Consider the following 18429-nt stretch of genomic DNA (forward strand, 5'->3'; position numbering starts at 1 on the left):
TTGTTTTTTTTTTTGAGACGGAGTCTCGCTCTGTCACCCAGGCTGGAGTGCTGTGGCCGCATCCCAGCTCACTGCAAGCTCCGCCTCCCGGGTTCACGCCATTCTCCTGCCTCAGCCTCCCGGGTAGCTGGGATTACAGGCGCCCGCCACCTCGCCCAGCTAGTTTTTTGTAGTTTTTTTTTAGTAGAGACAGGGTTTCACCGTGTTAGCCAGGGTGGTCTCGATCTCCTGACCTCGTGATCCGCCCGTCTCGGCCTCCGATTGTGGTGGGAGTTCGGGGCTGGGCGACCCCGCTCGGTGACTTTGTTTTTTTTTTTTTTTTTGGTCTGAGACACGGTCTAGCTCTGTATGCCAGGCTGGAGTGCGGTGGTGTGATCATAGCTTACTGCAGCTCAGGTGTCCTGGGCTCAAGCCATCCTCCCACCTCACCCTCCCCAGTAGCTGGGGCCACAGGCATGCACCACTACGCCCGGCTAACTTTTGCATCTTTTGTAGAGATAGGGTCTCACTAAGTGGCCCAGGCTGGTCTCAAACTCCTTGGGCTCAAGTGATCCTCCTGCCTCAGCCTCCCAAAGTGCTGAGCACACACTTTTGAGCAACCTGTCTGGGCCAGAGGGAGAAAGGACTGTCCCCTGGCCACACAGCAGGCTTTACCTCTCCATCTCCTTGTCCACCCTTGGGGCTTGGAGACCTGTAGCTGGGAAGATCCATCCTTCAGGACCTCCTGGGGCCTCCTCAGAGGCCGCGTATTGGGGAGCACTTTGCCACAAGCCCAGTTCTTGACCCTAAGCAGGGAGACAGTAGGGTGTAAGAGAGGGACCTGGAGCTAAGCAACTTCAGCTGCGGCTTGGCTGTGTGACCTTGGGGAAGCGACAACCTTCCTGAGCCTCAGTTTTCCCACATTGAAAATGGGAACGAAAGCAGTTCTTGGAATCATAGATGTAGCTAAGTGCAAAACTAATTTGTGAATTATAACGAACAACAACTCCAAGGTGATCTGAGTGGCTTTGCCTGTTTGGGGAGTTCCAGGCAGGCGGGGCTCCTGGGGGAAGGTGGGCCAACAGCCCAGGGAGCCAAGCCTGGAGCCGCTGGAGGCTGGGGGTCCACTGTGTTCTGATGCTCTGTCTCCTTCTCTCCCCAGGGCCCCCAGGGCAGACAGGACCACCAGGGCCTGCAGGCCCCCCTGGGTCCAAAGGTGACCGAGGCCAGATGGGAGAGAAGGGCCCAGCGGGGCCTCCTGGTACGAAAACCCCCCCACATATATGATGTTGTCAACCTGTGGAAGGGGCTGGGCTCACTCTCCTACTGCAACAGGCGAGGTGTCCCATGCACCCACTGCCCTGATCTTGCTGGGTACAAGAAAAATGGCGTCTTTTTTTTTTTTTTTTTTTTTGAGAGGGAGTCTCACTCTGTCTTCTAGGCTGGAGTGCAGTGATGCCATCTTGGCTCGTTGCCACCTCTGCCTCCCAGGTTCAAGCAATTCTCCTACCTCAGCCTCTTGAGTAGCTGGGACTACAGGCGCCCGCCACCACGCCCAGCTAGTTTTGTATTTTCAGTAGAGACAGGATTTCACCATGTTGGTCAGGCTGGTCTCGAACTCCTGACCTCAGGTGATCCACCCGCCTTGGCGTCCCAAAGTGCTGGGATGACAGGCGTGAGCCACCACTGACTGCACTTGGCACTTTTTTTTTTTTTTTTTGAGACAGAGTCTTGCGCTATGTTGCCCAGACCGGAGCACAGTGGCACAATCTCGGCTCACTGCCACCTCCACCTCCTGGGTTCAAGCAACTCTCCTGCCTCAACCTACTGAGTAACTAAGATTACAGGTGCCCGCCACAGCTAATTTTTGTGTTTTTAGTAGAGACAGGGTTTCACCATGTTGACCAGGCAGGTCTTGAACTCCTGACCACAGGTGATCTGCCTGCCTCAGCCTCCCAAAGTGCTGGGATTACAGGGGGGAGCCACGACGCCTGGCCAAAATAGGGTCTTCAGGGGGCTTCGGGTACAGGCATGAGCATCGAGGCTGTCAGGGGCCAGGAGCTGTTCTCAGCCATTTAAACACCTCCAGACACCACCCTCTCGACTCCTCGTGGGTCCTGCGGGGGAAGGACCCCTGGTTCAGCAGGTGCAGGGCCAGCCCAGGATGGTGGCTTACATTTGGTGTCCCTGCCACAGGGCTGAGGTCCCTGGGAGGGACCAATGGGCCTCTGGCCACAGCCTTTGCTGATTTCACCATCCCTGCCCCGCTCACCCTCCCCAGCTGCTCCTAAGTATCCCCTCTGGACTGGGCTGGGAAGGGGAGCCCATTTCAATTACACCCCAGGACACCCCCAAGGAAGACTGTGGATTGGAGGCCACCACTGACTAGCTGTGTGTCCCTGACCAACCCTGTTTCTTTCAGGGCCTCAGTTTCCCCATTTGTAATGTCGCAGCCACCCGCCAGGCTCCAGCCACCACAGTGACTGTTCTTTTCCTCATTGCAGGGCTCCTGGGGCCTCCAGGGCCCCAAGGGCTTCCTGGAGAGATGGGGCGCCCTGGCCCCCCAGGACCACCCGGCCCAGCAGGCAGCCCAGGCCCCTCACCAAACAGCCCCCAGGGCGCCCTCTACTCCCTGCAGCCACCTACAGACAAAGACAGTGAGTGATGCGCTTGGGGGGCCGGGGGAGGGCTGAGCCATGCTGTGTTCTGACAGGGATCAGCCTTCCTGAAAGGATCCTGGGAAGTGGACCCCTCCACATGCCCATCCTGCTGCACCCAACTGGCTCACTCCTGCAGGCCTTCTCCAGCAAGCCCTCCATGCAGTGTTCAGGGCCTGCCAGAGACGATGGCAGGGAACAGCTTGGGAGCAAGGCTTGGCCCTCGCACTGAGTATCCCCAGGGGAACCCAGTGCTGGCTCCCAGCCCTGCTCTTGGCCCCAAAGTGGCCTGTCTCTGCCTCAGTACTCAGCTCCCTGCCTTTGGGGTCCCGAGCCCCAAAGGTCACTCTGCTGGCTGACTTGGCCCAGATTCCCTACCTGGCTACCCCACCCCACCGAGGTTATCCCTTGTTGCACTTCTTCCTCACCCATCCTCACTGCAGGTCATTCAGCAGGTGTTTAGTGAGCACCTACTATGTGCAAGGCAGATTTAGCCACTGGGGATACAGCAGTGTGCAAAACAAACTCTGGCCCTCAGGGGCACAGGCCAGTCCAAGAGAACTTCTGAACACACAGAAAAGTCCACTTCTACCTTGGGAGGCGGGGACAGGGAGGTGCAGCGAATGGACGGGACCAGGACTCTGGGCCCGAGGGACCATGAGGCAGTGGGAGGCCAGGCAGAGGAGTCCGCGAGCCCTGAGAGGAATATCATTTCTGGTTAAGTGTCCCAGCAACTAATAATTTAATTTTAATTTTTTTTGACATAGGGTCTCGCTCTGTTGCCCAGGCTGGAATGCAGTAGTACCATCATGGCTCACTGTAGCTTCTTACCCTCTGGGCTCAAGGGATCCTCCCACCTCAGCCTCCCGAGTAGCCAGAACCACAGGCATGCACCACCACATCTAACTAATTTTTTTTTTTTTTTTGAGTGGAGATGGGGTCTCACTATGTTGCCCAGGCTGGTCTGGAGATGTGGTCTCATTATGTTGGCCAGGCTGGTCTTGAACTCCTGGCCTGAAGTGATCCTCCCTCCTTGGCCTCCTAAAGTGCTGGCATTACAGGTGTGAACCACTGTGCCCAGCCTGGGGTAGGGTTTTATGAGGAAGGTGATGGCATTGCCCTGGGGCCCTGGGTCTGGTTCGGGATGGCCAGGGTGAATCAGGCAGGGGGCTCATCCTGGAGGACCATGGGAGATGGGTTGTTAGACCCCACCCCTGCCCCAGGCAGTGTGGTCACTGTAATGGAATCAGATACCCCAGGCACAGCTCAGAGGGGTGGGCATGGAGGGCTTCCTGGAGGAGTGAGCCAGTTGGGTGGGCCTGTGAAGTGGAGCCTAGAAGAAGGTGCCAGCCTGGCGCATTGGAGAAGTGAACAGGGCAGACCCAGAGTCTGAAGAGCCTGGATATTGTTCTAGAAGGTATTTGTGTTTTATATGAAGCTGACCGACCTGGCTTTCCCTCCTCTTTGTCTGGGCCTCTCCGTGCTCCTCTGAGCAGTGGGGGCAACAGTGGGAGCCCCCTGGGCTCCATGTGGCCTAGCTCAGGGCTCAGTGCCCAGGACCAGCCTCCCAGCACTTCCAGGTCTGCCCCACCAGACCCCTGGCTGCTCCGCTCTTCCCACAGATGGAGACTCAAGGCTGGCTTCTGCCATCGTGGACACAGTGCTGGCGGGCATCCCAGGACCCCGGGGTCCCCCTGGTCTACCAGGTAAGTGAATGGTGGGCTGGCCTGCATTGAGGACTCCATCCCCCCAGGGCTGGGCCTGAGCCATGGGGCCTCGAGGGGAGCTGAAGGCCGGCTGGGAGTCCGTGTCTTCTGGACAGTGCTGGGGACTGGGTCTGTCCCACCCGCTGTGTGGCAGGAAGTGAAGCCCCTCATTTCCTGGTGGCAGTGCCCCGGGGGACTGGATGCACGAAACCCACATGATTCTGCTGGCATAAGATGCCTGCATGAGGCTGCCCTTGCTTGGGCCAGAGAGGGACACACACCAGTGGGGGATGAGGTCAGGACAGAGGTGGCAGGAAGTCCCTACCTTTGAGGCAGAAACCAAGGGCCCTAGGGCTCAAATGGGCCAGGACCTGGCCTTCAGTCCTGGCCTGACCTTCCATCATCCACATTCCTCACTGCCAGAGGAGTGCAGGGCTGATTGCCTTGCCCCTCCCTGCCCGGGATGGGAGTGATTCATTCATTCATTCATTCGTTCATTCATTCATTCATTCGTTTATTCATTCATTCGTTCGTTCGTTCGTTCGTTCATTCATTCGTTTATTCATTCATTCATTCGTTCGTTCGTTTATTCACTCATTCATTTGTTCATTCATTCATTCGTTTATTCCTTCTTTCATTCATTTATTCATTCATTCGTTCATTCATGCATTCTTTCATTCATTCATTCCTCTGTGCATCTCACAAACATTCATTGAGCATCTGCTACTACATGTGCTGAACAGTGAGCTAGGTTCCCAAGACTCCTGAATAATCAAAACAAACATCATCGTGAAACTCTCATTCTGGTGGAGGACAGAAATATCACCATAAATTGTGACTTTGACAGGATCTGAGGTAGCTACAAGGGAGAAGCTGGAGCGTGGCAGGGAGGCCCCGTCAAAACGTGACATTTCAGCAGATGCTCTAAGGAGGAGAGGCAGTGAACCCAGAGGGTTCCTGGGAGCCTTCAGGTGACAGGCCAGGTCTCAGGAGAACTGGACAGACTCCTGATGTTTGTCCCCTGGAGTGCCTGTCCTCACATGCCCTCTCCAAACCTGGGAGCTAGGCCATGCTGGACAGCCCAACACGGGGCTCCCTGCACCATAGGAGGCATGGACCCGTGTGGGGTCATGAGAGACCAAGGCCTCACTCTTCCTAGCAGGCTTGGAGAATAGTCGTGCCCGAGCTGGGCACACACACGAGACCCAGCCTGGCCCTCTGGGTACTCCACGGCCCATGGGGGAGACAGATGTGAAAACCTCAGTGGCCATGGGCAGCAGCTGGTTTACATAAGGGATTTGCCTAGGGGAACAGTGGAAAGCTGGGAAGGCTTCCTGGAAGAGGTGATGCTCCGTGTCAGACTAGTAAGAAAACCAATAGGAAAGGTTTGCTGGGAGAGTAGAGGGATAGGGAGGCTCCAAGAGGAAGGACAGCTTTAGCAGAGACGCCAGGAGGGTGTCTGGCTGGGGCAGGGAGGGTGGGAAGGGGCCAGGCTGAGGACTTTGGAGCCCTGAAAGAGACCTAACTGGGCTTGGATTTTTGAAAGCGTGCTCTGGGGGTGCATAGGGAGGGTGGATGGTCAGGAGGTTGCTATAGTAACCCTGGCAAGAGGGATGGGTCCCAGGTCCTGAGGGGGGACAGACCTGAGAGACGTACCAGGAGACCAACTGGCTGGGGCATAGGACCGGTCTGGATGGACTTCCTCCCTCACCTGCCAGGTCTCGGGATTGGGGCTGCCTCGTGGACAAGGCCCTGGGAGGAGGAGGTGTGGGAGCTGTGAGCAGCCAGTGGAGAGGGCCCTGAGCTCTGAGGATGGAGACCTAGTTGACAGGGGCTGTTCCTCCCTCCTCCCCTCCCCCATTCATTCCCAAACCCTCCTTTGCTTCCCATGGAGACAGATCCAGAACAGGTGCTGGGGCGGGAGGCTGGGGATGCCCCTCTCTGGCCCCAGGTGACCATCTGTGACTCTGTCCACAGGTCCCCCTGGGCCTCAAGGTCCCCCAGGACCCCCAGGAACACCTGGATCCCAGGTAAGGACTTTGCCATTTTAGGTATGATGTGGGAGGCGGTGGGGGGAGGGGTGGCCTTGTCTCCCTAAGGGAGAAGCAGCACCTTCTTACCAGCAGCAGGAGTCACTCAGGAAGGAGCCAGTGGACCTGGCTGGTGAGATTTTACTTTATTTTGTTTTATTTATTTTTCAATTTATTTTTGAGGCAGAGTCTCTCTCTGTCATCCAGGCTGGAGTGCAGTGGCACCATCTTGGCTCATGCAACCTCCACCCCCTGGATTCAAGCAATTCTCCTGCCTCAGCCTCCCGAGTAGCTGGGACTACAGGCGCCCGCCACCATGCCCAGCTAATTTTTGTAGTTTTAGTAGAGACGGGGTTTCACCATGTTACCTAGGCTGGTCTCAAACTCCCAACCTCAAGTAATCCACCCTCAGCCTCCCAAAGTGCTGAGATAACAGGCATGAGCCACTGCACCTGGCCAAGATTTTAATTTTATTAGCAGCAGCGACTGTTTGCTGACTATATCCTCCTCCCGTTATGTCAGGGAGGTGTTAGCACCACCCCCATTTCACAGATGAGCTAACTGAGTCCCAGAGAGACCAGCTGCTGCCTGAGGTTGCATAGAAAGTGTAGGCAGAGTTGGGCCAGGTCACAGAATCTCTGCCTCAGCCCCTCACCCTGCCCTGAGAATTGCCTATGGGGAGGCGGCACCCCAAGCCTGACTCAGCCCCAAACCCCAGGCTCGCCCTGCCTCTGCAGCTGTGTCAGAAGTCAGGAAGAGCAGGTGCAAAGGTCCTGAGGCAGGGAAAAGCCTGGCAGGCAGTGAGCAAAGGAGTGTGTGGTGTGGGATGAGGCGCAGTGGGCAGGGCCTTACCTACGGGACCCAGGTGTGGGCTTTTGTTACAGTGGATGGAATTACTGAGTTTCAGGGAGGGTAATTCCATGATCTTATTTACATCTTTAAAAAGCTCCTCTGAGGGGCGAGGTGTGGTGGCTCATGCCTGTAATCTCAGCACTTTGGGAGGCCAAGGTGGGAGGATCGCTTGAACCCAGGAGTTTAAGATCAGCCTGGGCAATATAGCAAGACCCCATCTCCACAAAAAATGAAAAAATTAGCCTGGTGTGCCGGCGTGCACCTGTAGTCGCAGCTACTTGGGAGGCTAAGATGGGAGAATGGCTTGAGCCCAGGAGTTGGAGGCTGCAGTGAGCTCTGCTGGCACCACTGCCCTCCAGCCTGGGTGACAGAGCAAGACCCTGACTTATTAAAAAAAAATTAATTAAATACATAAAAAAAGAAAGTAGACTCGGCATGTCTGGCTGATGGAATAAGTCTGTGAGAAGGACAGGGAAGGCTCTGGGTTCACTCCCTGGTGTCTGCCAGGAGGAGCTGGGAGGACCAGGGAGGCATTTCCTGAGAAGAGGAGGCTTGGGGGTCGGGGGCACCAGGAGTTCCCTTCGGAGACAGGGGAAGTGGGCACCTCATGGTCAGCTGGGTGGAGATGTCAGGGGACAGCTGTTCATGGGCCTGGGGCTCCCAGGAGCCATCTAGGCTGACGTCAGCACACGGGGGACCCTGGCCGTTGCTGTTAGTATTACTGGTTCTCTCCACACACTGGGCCTCCTGCTCCCCTTCTTTGCCTGACAGCCGTACGTGGCATTGGCCCATTTTGCAGGCGAGAAGACTGAGGGCTCAGCTGGGGTTGCTAGTCAAATACCAGCTCCAGGTGGCTCCAGGACTGGAGGCCTTTGAGTCTGCCCTTCCCCTGCCTGCCAGGCCATCCTCCTCTCCTTTCCTCTTCTGCAGACTGGGAGCACAGTGGGCGGGGATGGGGATGGCCAGAAGGTACTGGAGACTTGGCCAGGACAGGCAGGCCTCACGTGCTTCCTTTGTTTTCTGCAGGGCCTGGCTGGAGAGCGAGGCACGGTGGGGCCGTCCGTAAGTGTGGGCTGTGTGGATGGCCATTCCCAGGCGGAGGCTCTGATGCAAGCCCAGGGCGCTGGGTGACTGGGGTTGGTGGGAGGTTTGGCCCTGGGCGGCCCTGCTGGAGCTCAGGCAACAGGGAGTGACTGAGAAATGACTCGAATAACCTCCTGCTGCGGGGTGAGGAGGGGAGCCATCTCCAGAGGGCGGGCTGACAGTCCTGAGTGCTTGCAGCCCTGGGTTAATGCACTCTGTGACCCTGGCCTTTCATTCATGTGCTGTGTGGCCTGGGGCCACGTGTTAACATGCTGTGTGACCTGGGAAGTCCCTTCTTTTTCTGAACCTCCCAGAAATAGGCTTAGACAGCCGGCCTCTAATCGACTTTCTTGGAAACAAGAATTTATGAATCTCCCAGCCTGGCCAACATGGTGAAACCCCATCTCTACTAAAAATACAAAAATTAGCTGGGTGTGGTGGTGCGCACCTGCAGTCCCAGCTACTCTGAAGGCTGAGACAGGAGAATTGTTTGAACCCGGAGGCAGAGGTTGCAGTGAGCCGGGATCGCGCCACTGCACTCCAGCCTGGGCGACAGAGTGAGACTCTATCTCAAAAAAGAATAGCCACATAAGAATTTATGAGTCTCAACTTCTGCCTCTTGGGCCAAGGAGTCAGGTGCTTCCTTGACGTCCAAGCCTCACTGCAGGGGTGTGGGGTGGCGGGGAGGTGGAATGGAGCTTTGCTGAACACCTACTATGTGCTGGCCACAGTGGAGGTGCTGTCTTCCCCGACAGTGCATGTAAGCTTCATAGCAACCCCAAGAGACCATGCTTTATTATCTCCGTTTGCCAAAACTGGCCACTAAGGTTCAGAGAGGTTAAGTAACTTGCCCAAAGCCACACAGCGAGGCAGTAGTGGAGCCTGGATTTGAACCGGGGAGTGTCAAGCACCCAAGCCTTGCCTCTTCCTGTGCTTGTCTAGTGACCAAACACAACAGAGGAGACACAGTGATGGCACTTCTAGGTGCCAGGCTCTAATCTAAGCTCATTGTCCCTATTGATTAACTTAATTCTCCTAATAGCAGATGAGATAGATACTATTACTGATCCCACTTTAGAGGTGAGAAAACTGAGGCACCAAGAAGCAGAGTGACCCACTGAAGGTCACACAGTAGTAGCTGGACATTTGGATGTTACTGTGAGCCAGGTGTGGTGGTGGCTCATACCTGTAACCCCAGTGCTTTGGGAGGCCAAGTCAGGAGGATCATTTTGACGCCAGGAGTTCAAGACCAGCCTGGACAATGTAGTGAGACCCCCATCTCTACAAAAACATTAAAAAATGAGTTGGGTTGTGGTGGTGCGTGCCTGTAGTCCTAGTTACTCAGGAGACTGAGGTTGGAGGATCACTTGAACCCAGGAGGCAGAGGCTGCAGTGAACCATGATCGTGTCACTGCACTCCAGCCTGGGCAACAGAGCAAGACCCTGTCTCAAAAAATTGGCCGGGTGCAGTGGCTAACGTCTGTAATCCCAGCACTTTGGGAGGCCAAGGCAGGCAGATCACTTGAGGTCAGGAGTTTGAGATGAGCCTGGCCAACATGGTGAAACCCCGTCTCTACTAAAAATACAAAAATTAGCCAGGCGTGGTGGCGCTGTAATCCCAGCTACTCAGGAGGCTGAGGCAGGAGAATCGCTTGAACTTGGGAGGTGGACATTGCAGTGAGCCAAGATCACACCACTGCACCCCAGCCTGGGTGACAAGAGCAAAACTCCGTCTCAAATAAATAAATAAATAAAATACAGTAAAATACGTGACTTTGAATCTGGTATTACTGGCCTTGTGTTAGAGACAGACAGCAGCCCTTCCAGGCAGGCTACTCCATCCTGGAGGGGCCCAGGCATGAACTTGCTGGCTTCCTAGCCGGAGTCTCTTCTGCCCCAGAAACAGAATGAAGCACCTATAGCCTATCCTGGACCCGTCACTGCCATGCCAGCTGAGCAGGCTGTGCCCCAGAGCCGTGGCCTCCCCTGTTATGCTCACCCCAGGGCAGGAGTCCCTAGGGTTCCTAGCACCCGTTCCCCAGGCCCTGCCTGCCCAGCCTGCCCCTGACTCCCCGCAGGCCCCCAGGGAACTGGAGAGGGTGGAGAGGTGCCCCCACCTCCCGTTCCGGTGTTGACTGTGTGACTTGCTTCTTAGGGTGAACCTGGCGTGAAAGGGGAAGAAGGAGAGAAAGCCGCCGCTGCAGAGGTAACTATGCCTGCCTGCCATGTTCCCTCCCGCCTCCTTGGCTGTGAGCACTGTCACGGGAGGGCAGGTGCCCCACAGATCTGCACTGACCCGCAGCCGGCCCTGAGCTGGGTGCTGGGCCACCGGGAGTATGGGGTCCCCATCCTGAGAAGTTCACAGCCCAGTGGGGAACTTAGCTGAGTACAGCAGTGATTGCAAGAGAGTGAGAAGGTGGCTGGGTGGGGATGCCACAGAGGGGGTGATTGGCCCTTGGGGGGCCTCCCGAGACAGGGAGAGGAGTCACAAACTTGTAGGAAAGACAGTCTCCCTGGAGGAGGAGGCTTCAGGCTGCCGAGTCCCTCTCAACGGACTGGGTTCTCCCGTGAATGGCATCTGGACACGGACATGCCCACAAGGTCAAGGGCGCCGGGGGACTGAAGGGGACAGAGCTGCTGGATGTGGGACAGGATGGATGGAGGAAGAGGGACTTGCAAACTGGGAATCTGAGGAGAGAAGATTGGAGCAAGCAAAGGCTGGGGCCGGGGGGAGGGGGAAGCTGGGGCATGGGCTTGGCCGTGGGGACCTGTGGCTTCTGGAAAGAGAAGGGGAGGCTGAGGCTGGGGTCGTGGATGAAGGGGATGAAGGGCTCATTTGAGGTCCAAAGTCAAACTCCTGTCAGCTGACCCTGAGCTGGGTGCTGGGCCACGAGGTATACAGGGTCCTTGCCCTGAGTTCACAGCGCAGCGGGGGACACAGCTGAGGACAGCAGTGATTGCAAGAGAATGAGAAGGTTGTTGCTGCCATGGGGCTGGCAGGGGAGGCCTTGAAAGCTAAAAATGAAAGTGCCGGCCGGGCGCGGTGGCTCAAGCCTGTAATCCCAGCACTTTGGGAGGCCGAGACGGGCGGATCACGAGGTCAGGAGATCGAGACCATCCTGGCAAACACGGTGAAACCCCGTCTCTACTAAAAAAATACAAAAAACTAGCTGGGCGAGGTGGCGGACGCCTGTAGTCCCAGCTACTCGGGAGGCTGAGGCAGGAGAATGGCGTCAACTCGGGAGGTGGAGCTTGCAGTGAGCTGAGGTCCGGCCACTGCACTCCAGCCTGGGCGACAGAGCGAGACTCGCCTCAAAAAAAAAAAAAAAAAAAAAAAAAAAAAAAAAATGAAAGTGCCTGAGAGGGGTTTCCCCGGGGTGTGTCAAAGCTGGGCGGGCAAAACAGAAGGGCCAGGGTGGGTCTGGGGGAGCTTCAGGAGGTTCTTGCAAGACCAGAGAAAGGGAAGAGGCTGGAATGAAGGCGCTGTGGGAGGTGCAGGAGGCAGTGAGAGCGGCTGAGTCATGAGCCTGATAACACTGGTCGCTCACAGCCGTACTCTGAGAGGTGACCGTGACCCCCTCCATTTCATGGTAGCAACCTGCCCTGGCCTGTAATCCCAGCACTTTGGGAGGCTGAGGTAGGAGGATCGCTTGAGCCCATGAGATCAAGAGCAGCCTGGGAAACATAGTGAGACCTAATTTCTTAAAAAATAATAATAATGAGACAGGCATGGTGGTGTGTGCTTGTAGTCCCAGCTACTTGGGAGGCTGAGGCAGGAGGATCGCTAGAACCCAGGAGGTTGAGGCTGCAGTGAGCTATAATCGTGCCACTGTACTCCAGCCTGGGCGACAAAGCAAGACCTTGTCTCTAAAAACTAAAAATAAAAAATAAAAATAGAAATAAACTAAAAAAATAAAAAATAAAAAACCACCTATGACTTAGGAACATGAGGCTCAGACCCTTGGTCTCCCCTTCCCTGAGCTGGGGACACGACACTGACATCCCCACCCTGTAATTGGCTCAACTTCCCATTGCCTTTGGCCCCCTGGTAGGCAGACCTCTCTCCTGTAACCCAGTAGGATGCTTTTTGGTTTCCTTTTGTTTCCTTTTAACCTAAATTAATCTGAATGTAAGACAGACCTGTCATGTCACACCAGCAAAAGGCACCCGTTCTGCTGCCAACTCCCAGGGCTGGGCAGGATGGGGACAATGGCTTTGTCTCCTCATCATCACTTTTCAGAGTAGCCTTGACACCTGCCTTCTCGATAAGTCAGCACCCTGTCTTGGCTCATTCAGGTGTCTCTGTCCAGAAAGTCCTCTGCCCATGTGTAGACCGGGTCCTTGAAATATAGACTCCGCCCTTGTGCCAGCGTACCAGCCCGCCCGCCTGCACTGTGAAATAGTGGCTTTCTCTGCTGTCTTTCTTGCCTGGCGTGGCCACACCTACCCTGCCCCTTGCCTGCTGTTCGGTGGAGAGCTCTCGGTGGGGCATTCAAGGAAGGAAACAAGCAAAGAACCTCCTACCTTCAGGCCCTGGGATAGGTGCTCTGTCCTGGTTAGGGTATTTTCAGGACATGCCAGGGAAGCTGACAGGCAGCTACGGTAGAAGGAAAAGCTCAGGCTGGAGGCTGACAGGTGTGGATCTGCAGTCTGGATCGACTGCTTTGCCAGGCTGTGTGGCCGTAGGGAGGTTGCCTGCCCTCTCTGTGTTTCAAGTTCTTTGTCTGTGAACAGGATTTGAAGCCCTACCTGGCACATAGTTGTTGATGTTCAGTCTATGCTTGTTTGCAGTGGTGAGGGTGTCAGGTGGGAAGAGGCAGGGGTGGGGGATTTGAGGACACATACACCGTATCAGGATGGCCCTGAACCCCTCCTCATAGCCGGCCCTGACCCTGGCCATTTCCTCTCCGCCAGGGTGAGGGGGTGCAGCAGCTGAGAGAGGCCCTGAAGATCCTGGCAGAACGCGTCCTCATCCTCGAGCACATGATTGGGATCCACGGTGAGCAGTGACCAGGACCAGCAGGCTGGGAATCTCCCCGCCCTCCTTCCTCTCCCTCCCTGCTGCCCTCATGACTGCTGCCTCTGGTCTCTGGTCTCCCTCTCTGACCCCTAGTCTGACCCTGCCCCTCCCCTACTCAAAGACCCTCAGTGGCTCCCTGCTTCCCTGACAGACTTCCACGTGCATCAGCCCAGTTTCCCAGCCCCTCCCTAGTACAGCCATGGTGGCCAGAGCCCTGCCAAGCCATGTTGAGGCCCCTCCCACCTCCATGCCTTTGCTCGGGGCATCCCTCTGCCTGGTGAACACTGACTGCCACTTCAGGACCTGCTCAAAGATCTCTGCCTCTGTGAAGCCTTCTCTGAACCCTTCTCTTTGTCCCTATGGTGCTCTGGGGAGCCTTCCATTCCATGCTGGGATGGTGTTTCTGTGACCCTCTGGGAGTCCCTTGTGCAGAACAGTAAATGGTGCTTCTGCAGGGCCTGGAGTACAGGCCCATCAGCATTTGTTGGAGAATGAATGGATGAATGAATGGGTGAAAGGACAGCTGGGTGGGTGGGTGAGTAAGTGAACGAATGGCTGGTTGCCTGGATGAATGTATGAATGGGTGGATGCATAGATAGATGAATGAATGAATGGTTGAATGGACAGTTGGATAGATGGATAAGTGAGTGAATGGGTAGAGGCATGGATAAATAAATGAATAGGTGGATGGATGGATGGATGGATGGATGGATGGATGGATAAGTGGACAGGTATCTGGGTGAATAAGTGAGTGAATGGATGGATGGATGGATGGATGGATAGGTGGATGGGTAAATGAGTGAATGAATGGATAGATGCATAGATAAATGAATGACTGAGTGGATGGATGGATGGATGGATGGATGGATGAATGGATTGATGAGTGGACAGGTGAGTGGGTGGATAAGTGAGTGGATGGATGGATGGATGGATGGATGGATGGATGGATGGATGGGCAGGTGAATGAGTGAATGAATGGATAGATGCATAGATAAATGAATGGCTGAGTGGATGGATGGATGGATGGATGGATGGATGGATGGATGGATGGATGAATCGATGAGTGGACAGGTGGGTGGGTGGGTTGATAAGTGAGTGGATGGATGGATGGGCAGGTAAATGAGTGAATGAATGGATAGATGTAAAGATAAATGAATGACTGAGTGGATGGATGAATGGGTGAATGGATGAATGGATGGATACACAGATGGATGAATAGGTCAGTGGACAGGTGGATGGGTGAATGAGTGAATGGATGGATGCATGGATCCATGAATGAATGAATGCATCAGGAGCTGAAAGCCTGCTGCTGCCTTGCTTTTCCACGCCGGACAAGAGCATCTCTCTGCAGCCACATATCGTGATCAAAGGTGCCCCCAAGTGTTCCTAAGGCTCTACCTCGAGTCCACCCTTCTGCTCTCCTTCCAGATCCCCTGGCCTCCCCAGAGGGAGGTTCTGGCCAGGATGCCGCCCTGAGAGCCAATCTCAAGATGAAGAGGGGTGGCCCCCAACCCGATGGGGTTCTTGCTGCCCTGCTTGGACCCGACCCTGGACAGAAGAGCGTGGACCAGGCCAGCAGCAGGAAGTGAGAGCCCACTGCTCCAGGACACCCTGTCCTGGCTAGAGACCCAGCCCTAGAGGCCTGAGCCACCGCTGGTTCCTAAAGATGCCCGCAGGGGAACTGGGCTCCAGGCATGGATGATTGTGAGGACCTGGGGGGCTTTGGGGACAGATAATGTCTCCAGGGGCAGGGTCTGGAAGGGCCAACACCCTGATCAGAGCCCTTCTCTGGCCTTGCCCCTCCCCCACCCCCTCTCCCGGCTGGAGACGGGGTCTGGGTGGGCTGGGTGCTGGGAATAAGAATAATCCTAATACCCATCATGTATTGAGTCCCTGCTGTAACTGGCCCTGTCCAGGGAACTTTCCTTACGTTGTCTCATTATTTAACCCTTAGGAGGTAAGCTTATTATCCCCACTTCACAAGGGGACCGACACTCGGATGGTAGAAATAACCCTCCCTTGGCCACCAGGTCATGGGTGGCAGGGGCAGGATTTGAACCCAGGCCCCTCAGTTCCTGAAGCCATGTTCTCTCGACCCTGCCAGCCTCCCCTCTTCGCGAGAAAACTCAGACAGGGAGGGTGCAGGGCCAGGATGGTTCCTTAAGGCAGGCAGGGTTGCGGGGAGGCTGGGCCAGCCAGTCTGAGGGGATAGGCAGGGTCCTGCAGGGCCTGGGGCTTCCCTTCCTCAACCCCCTTCCCCACTGGCTGGGGAGGGGGCGGTCTGGCCTGCAGCTGCTCTCAGAGGCCAGGGAGATCCTGAATAAGTCACTGCCAGCCACGCAGACTTGAGGACCTTGAGAGAGCAGCATTGGGGGTGCAAGAGCCCCCCAAAACCAGATCGGCATCACCGGCCACTGCCTCCTAGCCTCACTGAGCCCACCCGCCCTCTCTGGGTCCATCCCATCCCTGAGCCGGAGGAGGCAGCATTTCATGGGCGTGTCTGTCAGAGGTGGGACTTTTAGCCTCTACCCCACGAGTTCGTCTCTCAGGGGACTCTGTAGGTTTGCTACTTTTGCATGGCACAGCAAGTCCAATGTCCCCTTTGCAAACTGCAGAGAAGGAAACAGAGTCCCAGGCCTGCTGGGAAGAGATGCTCCTGCCTCCCACCTTCCAGAGTTGGGGAGCCTGGCAGGCTCCATGGCAGGCACCAGGTCCCTAGCAGCCCAGAGCAGCTCTGACTGGAGCCCTTAAGGCCTCTGGGGCCCTGGTCTCTGTGAACAGCTCAGCCCTTGTGCTCCTCTCTTGCTGGGCTGCGACCTGGGACACAGCCACGACAGCAAACTCAGAGAATTGAAGGTGCTGGCGCCACCCTGGGGCACTCTGTCTTCACAGCAGGAGTGACTGTCTCCAGTGCTCTTGGTACACCTGTTCGGCTGTGGCCTGGTCCCTCTGGGCCCTGGGATCTTCTTCTGGCCCTTGAGGCAGGTCTGGAGAGGCAGTCTGTGTCTCCATGGAGGGGTGGTCAGAGGCGGGCGGGACCACCGGCCTGTAGCGTTATTATTGTATCTGACAATAAAGGTGCTCTCCCCACTGTGGGTCTGTTTGTGTGGTGACAGCAAGAGGCTGGTCTGCATCTCACCGGCCAGGTGCCAGGAAAGCTGTGAGCAGCTCCAGCCAGGCTCGGGGTGACCACAGGGCCTCTGTGGCAGGGAGGTCCAGCTCTGCCCTCAGGACCTCCAGGGAAGGGGCTGGGAGTGACACACAATAAGCAAGCCCCAGATTGGGGCTTAGCCTGCAAGGGTTCTTGGCTTCAGCCAGGAAAGAATTCAAGGGCAAGCTGGAGGTAGTAGAAACAGCTTTATTGCAGGGGCAGGGTTACAGCTCCATGACGCCTCCTGCAGAGCAGGGCTTCTCCCCAGGCAGAGAACAGCAGTTCAGGGTAGTTCTGCACCATATTTATACCTACTTTTAATTGCATGCAGATTAAAGGCTGGTTTATACAGAGATTTCTAAGGAAAGGGTGGTCATTTCTGGGTCATCGGGTCTTTGCCACAGAAAAGGGCAGTAGCGCCTGAGTGTTGCCATGGCGATAGTAAACTGACATGGCACACTGGAGGGCGTGTCCAATGGAAAGATGCTTCCACTCTGTCCCTGTTTTAGCTAGTCCTCAATTAGGTCCTGTGTCTGAGCCATCCCTCCAGAGTCAAAATCTGTTTCTTACCTCCAGAGGATGAGGGAGGCCCCTTCAGAGGCCGCCTCACCCTTCCACCCAACCACACTGTCTGTAAGCTGGGCCTGGCCCCCAGCTCTGCAAGAAGGTGAGTTAAGTTGGGGTGGCCTCAGGGCTCTGGGAGGAGCAACCCTGATCCTGCTCCATGCTCCTGTCCAGGACTGGGGTCAGTGACATATCAGAGACCCCAGGGAGGCCCACATACCCTGATGACAAGTCCCAGGTACAACACAGAGACCCAAACCACTGCTGAATCACCCTGTGACCTTTGTAGGTATTAAGCTCTTGCCCTGTGTATTAGTCTGTTCTCATGCTGCGATAAAGATATACCCGAGACTGGGTAATTTATGGTAATTTATAAAGAAAAGACTTTTAATGGACTCACAGTTCCACGTGGCTGGGGAGGCTTCACAATCGTGGTGGAAGGGGAAAGGCACGTCTTACATGGCAGCAGGCAAGAGAGAATAAGAACCAAGCAAAAGGGTTTTCCCCTTATAAAACCATCAGATCTCGTGAGACTTACTTATTCACTACCATGAGAACAGTATGGGGGAACTGCCCCCATGATTAAATTACCTCCCAATGGGTCCCTCTCACAACACATGGGAATTATGGGAACTACAATTCAACATGAGATCTGGGTGGGGACATACCCAAACCATATCACCCTGTGCCCAGTGCCCAGCTACAAACAGAACCCTGCCTACCTCTGCCTGGAGCTTGAAATCCTATAGAGAGGGTGAACGTTAAACACCACATCAGGCGGCCAGGCGTGGTGGATCACACCTGTAGTCCCAGCACTTAGGGAGGCCAAAGTGGGAAGATTTCTTGAGGTCAGGAGTTTAAGACCAGCCTGGGCAACGTAGCAAGACCCTGTCGCTGCAAATTAAAAAAAAAAAAAGTTAGCCTGGCATAGTGGTGGCTTGTACCTGTAGTCCCAGATACTTGGGAGACTGAGGTGGGAGGATCACTTGAGCCCAGGAGTTGGAGGCTGCAGTGAGCCATGATTCCGCCATTGCACTCCAGCCTGGGCAACAGAGCGAGATCCTGTCTCTAAAAATAAACATAAAAAAGCACCACAGCAATCGTATGGAGGAAGGAGATTCCAGGCTGCTCTGAGAGTCCAGGACCCAGAGACCAAAAGGGCAAAGAGAGCAGGGAAACAGAGAGAAAGAGGGAGGGAAGGGAAAAGAGAGACAGAGAAAGAGGCGAGAGGGAGAGAGAAACAAGAGACAGAGACAGAGAGATTGTCTGCCAGAGCTTCATCTGTCTTTATTTGTTGGTCAATAGGCGACACGTTCCTTAAGCCAGAGCCTCTTCTTCCAGGCCCCATTGGCTCTGGGATGCTTCCTCCAGCCACAGGTCCTGGGCC

The 18429-nt window shown here is 55.5% G+C and overlaps 1 protein-coding gene across 2 annotated transcripts in view; it reads left to right on the forward strand.

Moving 5' to 3' along the window:
* Positions 1–16418, forward strand: part of COL26A1 (collagen type XXVI alpha 1 chain) — a 200749-nt gene extending 184331 nt beyond the window's left edge. For both annotated transcript variants that reach the window (XM_023194491.1, XM_023194490.2), the window contains exons 6-13: positions 1142–1240; positions 2484–2636; positions 4259–4342; positions 6320–6372; positions 8251–8286; positions 10463–10513; positions 13222–13306; positions 14756–16418. In XM_023194491.1, the coding sequence (XP_023050259.1) occupies positions 1142–1240; positions 2484–2636; positions 4259–4342; positions 6320–6372; positions 8251–8286; positions 10463–10513; positions 13222–13306; positions 14756–14916 (722 nt within the window). In that variant the 3' untranslated portion in view covers positions 14917–16418. The remainder of the gene's footprint in view (positions 1–1141; positions 1241–2483; positions 2637–4258; positions 4343–6319; positions 6373–8250; positions 8287–10462; positions 10514–13221; positions 13307–14755) is intronic.
* The last annotated feature ends 2011 nt before the right edge of the window (positions 16419–18429 follow it).

Source organism: Piliocolobus tephrosceles, chromosome 8 (assembly GCF_002776525.5).
Source record: "Piliocolobus tephrosceles isolate RC106 chromosome 8, ASM277652v3, whole genome shotgun sequence".
NCBI classification, from domain to species: Eukaryota; Metazoa; Chordata; class Mammalia; order Primates; family Cercopithecidae; genus Piliocolobus; species Piliocolobus tephrosceles.